At 34.9% G+C, this 13,673-nt stretch overlaps 1 protein-coding gene across 4 annotated transcripts in view; it reads right to left on the bottom strand.

Annotated features, from left to right (window-relative positions):
- The window catches only part of LOC139976764 (adhesion G-protein coupled receptor G2-like), an 88,058-nt gene that overhangs the window by 8,564 nt on the left and 65,821 nt on the right, over positions 1–13,673 (bottom strand). The window contains exons 4-8 of one of the 4 annotated variants that reach the window (XM_071985508.1): positions 6,509–6,652; positions 2,108–2,145; positions 1,591–1,755; positions 939–1,311; positions 514–746 (exon numbers count right to left, since the gene is read on the bottom strand). The exons of 2 other annotated variants lie outside the window; for them this stretch is intronic. In XM_071985508.1, coding sequence (XP_071841609.1) covers positions 514–746; positions 939–1,311; positions 1,591–1,755; positions 2,108–2,145; positions 6,509–6,652 — 953 coding nt within the window. The remainder of the gene's footprint in view (positions 1–513; positions 747–938; positions 1,312–1,590; positions 1,756–2,107; positions 2,146–6,508; positions 6,653–13,673) is intronic. One more of the 4 variants, XM_071985517.1, reaches the window with a different exon arrangement.

Below are 13,673 nucleotides of genomic sequence, written 5' to 3'. Positions count from 1 at the left end.
GCGTCACTATTGTTGCTAGTTGTTCTAATCATTCCTAGTTTAAAAATCACTCTTATCACTATTGTCGTCTTCTGATGTATATTAGCCCTTGTATTTAATTGATCTTGTACAATTACCTGACGATGGAGTGGTGACCACTCCAAAATATAGCAGTAAGTCGTTGTTAAAAATATTCGCTTGTTTATCTTTTATATATATATAAATATATATATATATATATATATATATATATATATATATATATATATATATATATATATATATATATATATATATATATATATATACATGTACAGTTTGCTGCCATTTGGAAATTTGTGACAAAATTACCGTCAAAGCTTTCAGTCATGTAACTACATATGCATAGATAGTGCGAATTAAGATATAAGTTTTGTGATGAGCGTTATGGACTGTATTTCTACCAATAAGCTATAGCAAAAACACAGATTGATGTCTTACAGATAAAAATATTTATATGATTAGGACTTTCTTTTCACACGAAATCATTTTTACCAGATTTGATAGGAATGTTGCGATCACAGGTGAACCCGGAGGGAGATTTACGATGCTGGTGTTCTCAGTTTGTATAATGGCGGAGATGATTTGACTTGCAACCCTTTCATTTACTGTGGAATTATCTTCCTCGTCGATATTCTCTTCTACCTCTGTCGGCATTGATGGTCTGAACAGAACATCATTACCATAGATTATGAAAGTTACTGGAACAGTTGTCAACTCGACACCAGCTGAAATTGGAGAAATGTAATACAGTTTTACTATACTTAAACTGAGCTACTGTACGTTAAATTAGTTAACATCATATGTCAATTATTTCCAATTTTCCTTCATATTAATGTACTAAAGATGTATCATTGTTTGCAAAACTGGTTACGTAACTGCTGCAAAGTATCAATGATGTGTAAAAGAGACTTTCTTACCTCCTCCGAGCAAGTCTAATACTGATGATGGTACCGATATGGATGTAGCCGTTCTGTTGAGAGGTATCGCGTCACCATCAGAGAATAGTCGAGTATTGCCTTCTTGAAAAGCGCCACCCATTAACAGTGTCTCATTTTCTGGCAATAAGTTTGCATACCCTAAGCTACTACCGACACCCCTTGCATCTATTTTAACCGCAGTTACCCCAACATTGTCAAGAACTGTGGAGAAATTTCCATCATTTGTCTGAAAATTTGTGATTTGTTCCTCTAACGCAGCCACAGCCCTTCCTCCTTCAATCATGCCATCCTCTAGAATACCTTGATCTAGATTCATAAGATTGTTGATGCTTCTTACCACTGGATCCGTCACCTATTACGGAGAAAAAGAAAAATTGAATAAACGCGAAATTGCTGTAGATTGTATACCTTATTTTTTTTAGACGTGACATCATCTATTATGTCTCTCCCACCTATCCCTTCTCTACACCCATTCCCCGCTTCACTCCATCCCCAGTAACCATTCCACATTCAGGCCATACATGACTCAATACATTTTTGAAGATATGTTGGCGATTTGCTTGTAATTCTCATTTTGCCCACATTGAGTATATGCGCTAAATTTCATGATACAGTTTGTTGATCTGCTTACGTTAATAGAGGCCTCTCCTGCTCTCACGACTGACTCCAGAGATGAGATGAGCAACTCTATCCTCTGTGGATCCTCTTCCAAAAAGCCTTCACCATCCGATATTTTTGCTATCATTTCCGAGGCCATAACAACCTCTTTGGTGGTTGTGTTTTCTCTGGTGATTGTCTGAATAAAATTTAAGCATATACGTAAATGGGGAAAGAAATGGCAGGTGTGAGGAGAAATATCCTGGCAATCATGTGATAAGTATCGATTATTACTAACATATTACTAACATAAAACAAACCTTCAAAACTTAAACTTTAATGTGTAATGAGAGATGTCCCCAAACAGGACCATCAACCCCCCACACCCCTCATAAACCCTTCACTTCAATCCACTCCCCCCCCCCCCCCGAGAGAAAGCTCAACCTCGTCCGTATAAATGTTTTAGTCATCATGCAATGTTATGTGTTTTGGTGAAATTAAAAAAAGACAGAGCAACATTCAAACAGTTTATAACAGAAGGTAAAACTTACATTAATAATGTCCATGAGTTGAATTTCAAGCTCCGTCGCTAAAGTAATGAGAGAAAATGTTCATATCAGGATATAACTAGTTCTGAATCATTTGGGAAAGTAGTAAAAACAATCAATACATCATAATAAGGGGTGGTATTGGAGCCTCTTCTCTTTGTCTCTGATCCCTGCCTACATTATTCCTTTAACTGGAAATGATTTTGTCTGTATATGTACATTGAAGTGTCAGCCGATACTGAATACAGTGAAGAAGTGGTTTGCTGTCAACTGCTGCTGAGAGCTGGTCAGGCATACTTTTATCCATTTAGATCTCTATTTGGCCCAGAAAAACAAATTCCGTTTTATTGTTAAAACTTCACAAACTAAAGAATGAGAATATCGTTTCAAATATCGATTAAACGTGTTCTTTAATATATCTTGTTCACGTTGATATACAATTAAGAGAAATATATATCAGAAAGGACGGATCGAAAGATGTACGTTTGAAAATTGATATATTTAACTTTCGATGTTCTACTTCATGAGAAGTATATATACTAACCCATTTAAATTGATGTGCATTTGATAAATTCCTACATGGGTAATTACTTCCTTAACACACCGTGAATATGAAGTGTGACCATTTTTTCTTTATATCAACCAGATAAAGTTTTATCTGGCCCAGATACGGATGCAATAAAATTTAACCAGATCAAATTTTATATGGGCCATGTAAAACTTTATTTTACATCAAGTTATATCTGCCCAATTTTTTATCTGGCCAGATATAAATTCCAGATCTGGAGCAGATCTGGCCCAGATTGAAATTCCAGATCTGGGCCAGATCTGGATTTTTATATCTGGGATTTCGGTAAGGGTATAGTAGTGATCCAGGGGGATAAGCCCCCAAGCTGCAAAGCTTTTAAGCATTTACTGTTCTCTCAGAGCATGTTGAGCCAAAAAATTCTTGTGAGAGAGAGGAATTCAATTTCTCTGGAAAGTATTCCAAAGCCCTTGGTGGGTGTTCATGGTGCACATTTTCGGGCAGCTTTAGCAGTTCTAGATCTTTTGTGTTCACTTGTAGTGCCTCTAAGCCCAAAAATGCATGTCAGAAGTCCAGTTTTCTAGAATATCTTATATAAGCCCTTGTGGAGATCATAGGGACTTCCAATGCCGGATCAGCAGATATCTCTTGTTCTCGTAAAGTAAGTTTTAAGCACCAAAATAGATTTCTATTGAGGGAATGTAGCATTTAATTAGCCTTATTTTATTCAAATGTGGGAAGGAACAGTAGCATGTGAAAGTAACCTTACAACGTGATCAACACACCTAAGCGGCTTAAGTACGGGGAACTATCAAGGCTCGCAATCAGCACATGCTTCATTATAAAATACACACAAAAGTACACAAATGGATATAACATCATCTATAAATGCATGCCGTTTAGCGTACGCTGGTCCATTTTATAACTACTGTGTATGTTAAAATCAGACAAAAAAACAACAACAATCAAATAAATAAATAATTAAAAAATAAAAATCCTTTATAATAACCACTAGTGAGTGGATTTCAAAACTGTGCTTGCCAAGTGTGTTAAATGTACAGTAAATACACGTGAAGGCTAAGTTGGGTTGTCGTCAACAAACTCAACCTGTGAGTTAAACAGAAAGTGTGTAAGCAGTTATGTTCCAGATAGGATAAAGTGGAACCAAACCAAACCAGGGGCCAATGCATAGATTAAAAAAGACATGGCAATATAAAGAATGGATGGATGGGAAAGAAATTACTTAGCAATTTCCCTCACTTAGCCTTCTACATTTTCTTTCGTCAAATCTGTACAATGTTCTATGATTCAGCAATATTTCAGCCAATGAAAATGGACAATATATGCTCTTTCAGCTCCATATCATTAAACCACATTATCTGATTGGTTACCATATTCATTTGACAAAAACTTTCTGGCACCTTCTGCATATCATGCACACATAAAGCTTTCTTGGTAAGTTACTCTTAGTATATAGCGGTATATGGATTGTACTGCAGCCATATCATTATCGTTCTGGAGAAAGTTATAACATTAGGCCACATTCTCACACTTTCTTCACAGAGAAGCATAATGTTGACTGAATAAAGACAGAAGTCATTATTTTTTCTAACATTTTATGAGTTATTTATTCTCGATTAGGATTTTTAGTTCCAGCTTTTGAAACTTATATGTCTGATTTGTCATGTCACTCCAATCAAAATTTCTCTTGTGAATAGGTGACTAGAATTAACCAGGATTATGCTAGTGCTTGTGTTATGGTGGCAGTTTCTATGTTCAACATATTAAAGTGCACCATTGACAGACGTGTTGGTTGTTTTGTAACATAGTTGGCTACCGCGACCTATTATTCTGCACACATTTGGATCTCAGCTTGTTGTTCAGCAGAGATAAAACAATAATTACAAATTTTTCCAATTAAAAATAATGTGGCATATTTTAGATCACCATTTTAAATTCAGGGCAACCGACATGTTCCTTTTCTTGACATAAGGTAAGAACAAGGTTTTCCCTGTTGACTCTTGACCTCCAATAAAATCTACAAACGTCACTAGCTATGGGCAACCTTTATGCCAAGAACAAGGGTTGCCAATGATACACACATTTTTAGATATGGGTGTTACAAGAAGGCAGCACACACACACCAAAATATGTACATACTCACACACGCTATCATGAGTTCATAGATTTGGATTGTCATCAAATCTATACTGCCATAAACTTATTTATATATGCAATAATAAAAAAATGTAACATCAAGTATTCCTCTGCTAAAATAACCTGGATATCACGTTTGAATTGTGATCATCCAAACTTGCTCACAAAAGTTGCACCCATACAATAACAGAACAACAAGTTACTTATTTACAATCGATGTACCACAGAGAAATGTTAAATAGCACAAATATGCAACAGCTCCTACAATATAGGTCATTCTCACATTTCATATTCCACACACAAACTGTTGAAAAGTTCAAATTAAAAGTCAACTAAGCAGTCGTATTACAGAGATGACATTGAACTACAGTACATAGCGAGCCTGAATAACAAGTAATTTGCTTTATCAAGTCTCCCACAGTTGGAATTATTTCAAAAAATGATGGGAAATGACGGTGAGACATTTTGCTAACGCACACCAAAATGCATACTGATCATGAATACTAAAATGTATGTAAACTTAACTCACATAAACCACTCACAAAATTTCAGCCAAATCGAAGGAAAAAAATTATTAAATGGCAAGGATTCAAACCCGTTGGCAAAAAGTGACAGAATTTTGGCAAAATTGCATGATCGCTATACAGTACCTCAGCTGTAAGCTTTCAGCTGAGCTAAAAAACAAACTGTTTGGTTACGCCTTTACCACAAGTTTACATATTGTTAAAGCTGTACTATTATGAAGATCATTCTTTGCTCATCATTCAAAAATCACAATCCAGGATTACTAGATGACTTTCAAAATAAGATACTTGCATAGTAATAAATTTTAACTATGCATAAATGTATCCATGAAAATGTGGAAAGTTTCTTAACCGGCAAAAGTCTCATTTGGTTTTCATCTTCAAAAGAGATTTCTATCTTATAGAGCAAGTTATAACAAAGTTCGCTTCTAAGAGAAGAACTTCAAGGAATTATACATTTTACAGATCTATCTTTAGAGGTTGGCTAGTAAAGGGCACAGAATAAATTGGTAGAAGTATTGTTGTAGTTGTTACTCTTCCATGATGGGAGTTTTGAAGTTTGAATTGGATCAGCCATCTGACAACCCTTCAGTACATTGACTTTTTTGTTCTTCAGTTGGGATGGTTCCTGTCAACAAGTCAAATTGTGTAAGTCATGTTGACCAAGTTGAAAATCATGTCATCTCAAGTCTTTTCTCTTCAAGTGATGATGTCATAATAAAGCTACATGTCAGATACACTAAATGTTAAACATCAATTGTAGCCATTCAGTAGGTTCTAACTATAGTAAGCTACAACACATTGTATTTTCTAGTTTATTAAACCCAACAAATCCAATGCATACTTTTACAGACAAGGTATTAGTAAACAATTATATTAATAGGTAACCTCCAGTTTCTGTAACATCACTTTGAGCAGAAGCACAGCAGAACTTTAAAGACATTAAAATACAGTATCAGTGACAGTATCAATGCAGTATCAGTGACAGTATCAATGCAGTATCAGTGACAGTATCAATGCAGTATCAGTGACAGTATCAATGCAACATCAGTGACAGTATCAATGCAGTATCAGTGACAGTATCAATGCAGTATCAGTGACCTTACAAGTTGTTGTTTGCCCATTTACAGGAAGTATGGGTCACCAATAAAACCAAACATTATTAAAGATAATAAAATACTGTCCGAATGAGTTTACCTTCACAAGTTGGTTGTTGTCCGGGTGAGTTAGAATCACCAGTATAACCAGTCCTACAATCACACCTGTAACTACCTATGGTGTTCATACATTCTGATGTCATGGCATCACAAATGTGACTTCCAATACTGCATTCATCAATATCTATAACAAAACATAATTTAAAACATACAACTGGACATTATTGCATGTAAATACTTGTTAGGTGACTCAACAATATTGTAAACAGGAAGTGATTTTGGAAATAAAAAATAATCATGATTTATGTACAATCACGACATTTAAAACAATTCAGATATACACTGTACTCTTCTCCTTAATAATTCTTGCTTGGCTTACCGTGTCTTACAAACAAAATACAGACAGTTCTGTCCCAGATTTTATAGAATAACTTATACTAATGCATAGTCAGAAGAATTTAATATTCCTGTTTCAAATCAAAACGAATTGTTATCTGTTAAGTAATGCAGTCTGTAGTATAGTTCATTCTCCCTTTGAATGAAGTAAATGACACTGCTAAATGAGGTGAATGAGAATAAAGAGAAGGGCGCTACTATTAGGTACAGTTAATCTGTTTCAGTTACGGTGAAAAACCTAATTTCTAGTTGTTTCATGTAAATAACTTTATCAATATAGTCTGTTAAGTTTCAACTTTTTACGGCCACATGTGCTTGACACACAAGGTCATCAGTGTATTATTCTGAATGGCAAGCAGTCTTAGTCTGTCAAAATGTGATATACAATTACATAGTAAATGTCAAACAAACCATATTTAGTCATGATAGCTTAAGACTGGGTAAGGTAAACTGATGCAGACTGTCAAAGGAGCAGAAATCAATTGCTGTAATCTTTGAATGCTTAGATTTCAAGATATGATGTTATATGTTAGATATGATCATTGTATGAAGTATTATGTTGTTAGTAAATTACTTCAATGTGTATAGTAGCTCTCAATTTCATGAAATATATGACAATGCAGGGAACAATTTAGTGTTCAACTTTTGTGTAGAAGTTTTGAAGAAATTTTCTCTCATAAAAATACTATGGTACCTGTATGCAAAAACAGCTATACATTTTTACACTTGTATAGCAACAATTTTCATAGCAGATATTTGGAATCAGTACCGGATAAATTATTCTCTTCAATGTATAGTTTTCACATTATTTTGACATATAATGTAACAATTCCCATGAATAAATATCAATGCCATGAACACATGCCTGGGGAGGAAAATTAAGAACAGTTTGGAAACAATTTGACCATTCTAATTGCATGCATGACATTCTATGGAACATGCTTGACTGAAAGCATTCTGCACAAATTGTATGCAGGTCATATCATAAAATTCCTATGCACAATGATGGTATGGCAGAGCACATTGGGAATGTTGTACTAAGCTTAATTGTATAATATTTCAATCTACAACATTTCAAAGACACTAGATTCAACACAACCAGTAAACAAGAATGCACATAGCATAGCAGTGAAACAGACATGCACCTGTAGATAATCATAATATGTAATGATTTCAGCAGTTGGTTTCAATGTTATGAAGGATAAAACCAGATTTAAAGATCTGTATGGGCTAACAGTAATCACCCCTTTCTACAAATATGATTCTTTCAGTAATTGGCAAAATACTTATTGTTCCAATACAGCAGGATCACCAGCAATTTACTTCGCCATACCTGAAGCACAAATTGCCCACTACAGCTTCCTTATGACAACCACCTAGTTAGGAAAAGTATTCCTATGCTGTACTTTCATGTCCCGCTTCAAAGCACTAGTATTGTCAGTATGAGCAGTATGAGCAGCATGAATATCATGTTTCCATCAGATAAAGATTAAGAACTGTTCATACTGTCAAAACGAATGCTTTGAAGCATGGCATGGAGGACAGTTTAGAGAGGTAATAGCACTAGGAAATTATCCCAACTGGCTGTGACAACCTAAACCATCTCTAGTGTGGAATCTACTTCTTTGACCCACACAACCTTACAGAAGAAGGAGTAGTGAAGCCGGGAAGTTAAATGAAACTCAAAGTGTTAACATTAAGCCTACATACCCTTTTTGAAGTGTTAATGTTAGAGAGTATTATAGCTGATGTAGTGGTGAGAACATAGAACTAGATTCACCTCATTATGAACCATTTCTGCCTCTTGATTGGCATGCATTGTCTTAATTTGTAAAAGGATGGCATCAAATTATAAGACATTACATAAGTTTTGCACAATTTCCACAGACATTCATATTATGTGGGGAGAGCTCATACACTCTTACTTATCATGATTTAATTCCGATACAAAATAAGGAGGTAACATACTACTTGGCAGCTGTGTAATAAAACTATATATACTGCACTTAAACAATATTAATGAAACCAGTAGCTTTGTGTGCTGGTTGCCTTGAACTTGGCATAACTTATACTATAATGCACATTTGTCTTTTAAAGGCTGAATGATGTCAAATTGCAACATGACCAGATTCCAGTCTAATATGGCTGACCAGCTGCACTGTACTATGTTTTAAAGTCCTTTGTTCTACGTCTGAAGAGGTTAGAAGTTAGTTTCGGGAAGAAAACTGCACGGTGTACATGTTCTAATAAATGTTACTCAACAATGACACATCAGACTTGAACTCTCCTTTAAATACAGTACATTTGTGATGTAGCTGGGGGTTCTAGTACAGCCAACCATAACATCAATATAAGCCTTTAGACCAAAAATCATAATCCAGGTATATACTGGACACAAACTTGGCCAACCTGAGCAAGCCTTTTCATTCCTATATCCATTTATATAGAACAGAAGAAGACAACACATATTGATAACATAGTGACGACACACAACTTTAAATAACAGACAAAGGAATCAAAAGTTATCTTAAGTCTGGAAAGAAAAATTGCAGGATGCAGAAATATATCTTTATATGTCTTTCTATTAGTGCTTTCTATATTTATAGTTCAGGTTTCTATTTCTCTATGAATCTTGTAGAGTGTAAACCATCCATCCCATTCAATGTGCACGTTCAAGTTAGTATTTTACTATAGTGCTATTCTAGTTTAGTTGTCCTTTAGTACTCACCAGTCATGACAGTAATAACAAACTGACACTGCTCTGTATTTCCTGCACCATCCGTGGCAGTGTAAGTGACTGTAGTTTGCCCTAGAGAGAAAGTATCTCCGGACTGATAAGATGATGTAAGAGTTACATCTCCAGAATTATCAGATGCTGTGGGTGGTTGCCAGGAAACACTTGTAGACGATGTTCCAGGTATTATACTGACTGACATGTCACTAGGACAGTTGGATATTACTGGAAGCTCAGTGTCTGTGGAATCAATCGCAGTGTATGGAATCAATAATGTATACTCTACTTGAATTACACTCATCATTAGACTATGTAAGTAAGCAATCCACATTCAGCCATAGTTTCTGGTTCAAACGTTCATATGGCAAGATCAAACCAGATAAGAAGATATGAAGTTATATCTATGCAATTCAATAACTGGTCATTCAAATATAATCCTTCCGTAGTCAAGCCTAAGAATGCAGAGAAAAGTTCAACATCCCCTGACCATAGGCAGAAGTCAATTATCTGATTATTGAGTTTGATCTTGTCATATGCACCTACATCTACATACATCTGTTACGATATGCTAATCAGATGTGATCTCTGTCCACCCCAGACACAACATCATGTATGGGAAAATATGTTTATATGGTCGTATATGTATTGACAAATATATTTCACAGCTCCAGTTAACTGGGAACATTTTCGAACAATGACTGTGATATTTCCACAAATGAATGATGTACATACGAAATATCAAAACATAGGAGAAGTTAATTAATTACACATTTGTGGTGTAACAAAAAGGATGCATATTTGTTAGATAAATCATGCTGTTAATTTAGACCATATACACCATTAGGATTTAATTTCCTTATACATTATATTACCAAAGTGATTGAGTAGCTTTGTATTCCTGGTGACAGTGAGGTGAATAGTTCAAGATGATGTCATCACGGTCTTGGCAACTGATCTGAATATTTATATACATTATATGTAGCCTGGATAATTAACATGTCAAGTGCTTGTTGTATAATTAATGATGATCAGTGCACACCACTAATAGAAACAAAGATTAATTTTAACATTGATAATACAAGCTATGTGTATGTTTGCCACACAAACAGAGAAACAATGGTAGAACATCTTCTAACACCTGTTGCTAACAAACAAATCAAGATGAAGAAGATGCTGCCTCAATCAATACTCACAGACTTTTCCAATTTCTAATCGCTAACACATACCAACCTCAACAGTTACAAATATGTCTTGGTTGGGAACTAAATGTATATTTACATATCCACACTCCACAGGTTACTACCAGACTGTAGATTTATATACTTGTATCTATGTAGATCTCAAATTTTGGAATTTGTTAATTGAAAAATTTAACATTGTATCTTTTGTTTATTATTGAGATCTCTGCCAATATGAAAACGGATTATTTCAACTTTTATTTTGATGATCTGAATGTGTAAGAAGTCCACTCATGTACAAGTGTCTATATTTCTTTTGTGTATATGTTACTGGGCAGTTACTATAATGTATTTACCATTAAATGCTGGTACAGTACACACTACAAATATCAAAGTTAAATAAACATTGCATTCACAATGTTTGTCTGAAAGTTATCTTAAATAGTAACTATGCAGATTGAAATCCCTCATCTACATCCATCATCTACACAATTAAACTACAAATATCAGTCAGCTTTGGTTTAAAGTTACCATGTAGTCAATCACAGACAAGTCTAAGAACTGAAGGAGTTAATTCCCACAACCCACAGAAAGTACTGCTTACTTCATCCTTAGGAAGCTTATAAATTCATACAGAAAAAATAGCACACATTTTAAGGAAACTGTTCATCAGAACACTTAAATCTCTAAATTTTAACAGTATAAATGAAAATAGACAGTAGATTTTTATTTGAGCAGAGCTTGACTTTAAATTTAGATCATAATTGTGTTCTATAAAAGTCAATGTATCTTATTTAAACATGATATTTACCACCTTATTCATTTCTAAGTACAACAATATGTTTTTCATGTGAATTACAGTATATTAACTTATTCAATGTCTAGGTAGCATTTATGTGTGAACCATGCACGAATGAAGTTTAAGTTTCTAGATGTAAAAAAAATCACAAGTTAGGTTTAAACTGCTTGCTTCACAAACAGGAGGCCAAACATGTAAAACTAATATGATGCAGGGCCTTTTTACAAATTGGGGATATTCCTGTGACAGTTAACGATACAAAAGATCAGAGGATATTTCCGATGACACTCTTTATTGGGGATGGTACATGAAATCGCTGGACTGTCCCCATGAATCATCTGGTCACCTTAATATCCAAATTGGCACCTTCAAATTCTGTGACTTTTCCTTATTTCCTGACCATGTGGGAACCATGCATGTAAATAGGGATGTTTTTGCTTTATACTTTAAGCATCACTTATTCCCATCCTTGCACATATCATTCTGCATCTTACAAGTTGATTAGTTGATTTGTGTTAATAGTACATTTGTAAGCTATTCTAGCAATATTTCCTCTTTTGCTCTGTAGGATAGACATCAAATTAGGATGGCAGCAAAAACAAACGGAAATTATGGAGTGTTATCGTTATTATTCAATACCTTTAACAGTTATTAGGAACAGATTACGTTTCCAGTACCTTTAACTAAGTTTATTAATGGGTGTATGAATTTACATGCAGCTGCAAGTCCATAATGTTGAACCTAATTAGCATCTGGTCATTATAATCCTAGGTACTTCAACAAATATTGATATGCAAGGAACACAAAAACTGTCGACCCTCACTTCCAACATGAATATATATATATTTCCCATCAAACATATATCATATGCAAGCACATTTATTATCTCATTATGACAGCTCAACATTTTTTTTAGTTTCATTAAGTCTGCCAGCTACTGTAGCTCTCATGATCTTCCCTTAAAGGAATGCTAGCACCATGTGCACAACATCTTATCACATGTATTAAATATGGTACTCACAGAACCACAGCACGGCTTGCTTAAGTGATAGAACTCCTCCCAGTAACATAGGCAAAACATTAATAGCGAGACCAGTAACTTGTTTTTAATACTGTGGTGAGAATTAATTTGTTCATAATCTATGGCATGCATAGTATTTTCAAGCTACATTATCAGAGAAGATAACCATTACTTGGTTTGCTTGTATTAAGGAATGATTTATTACTTTATACTTACCAGGATCATCATCTGCTATAATAATGAAGGTCAAGTAACCTCCAAACACAGAATGGACCATTGATGATGATGGTTGTGGATCACGCAAGAACAAATGAAAGGATTTAATCATCTTTTCTTGGGTCAAATCAGATATAATAAAGACATTCACAGGAGTGCAGGGCTGTCCAGCACTAATCGTAACATTTTGACCAGGTTCTAATGGAATGTTCACAAAGTCAACGTCTGGCAATGCTTTGACTGCTGCTCCGACTGTAGTTGTGTACACTGTACAGAGAAGATACATACACCTCACATTAATTAACCAATCAATGTACAGGGAGCTATTGAGTTGGGTTTTTTTTTGGCATTTACTTGAAAGTTTTCACATGTGAAAGCCTCATTATTACAACCAATGCTGTTTTCATGCAATAGGATGCTGTCAGATGGTAACTACTTTACACAGAGTTAAGGATAAATATAAAGACTTTTACCTCCACTCATCAGGTCAAGTAAAGTTGGTTGTAGCACCTCATAATATCTGATACCATTACTAACATACCTTCGTTCTTGATCAGTATAGTCAATACATGCTGGTCCAGGGAATAAGAGTGCTTTTACACTAGATCCAAACCAGACGTCTACGTCAAGATCTGATCCTGACTGACAGATCATGGCTGTAGTGATCGAAAAGTTCAGATCAGATCAGATCAGATCTGAACCTGATCCTCCTATTTTGATGCTGGCAGAGACCAGGATCTGATCCGGACTTTGAGATTAATTTTGCAATGTAAGCACTCCCGCATCAACAGTGACCCGAGGTATCAGGTAACCGTAATATGTCACATGCATTCTTGGAAATTCCAGTCCTGTATCATGCAT

This window comes from Apostichopus japonicus, chromosome 2 (assembly GCF_037975245.1).
Source record: "Apostichopus japonicus isolate 1M-3 chromosome 2, ASM3797524v1, whole genome shotgun sequence".
Taxonomy (NCBI): domain Eukaryota; kingdom Metazoa; phylum Echinodermata; class Holothuroidea; order Aspidochirotida; family Stichopodidae; genus Apostichopus; species Apostichopus japonicus.
Note: the sequence above shows the minus strand (reverse complement) of the source record. Positions and strands in the feature narration are given on the sequence as shown.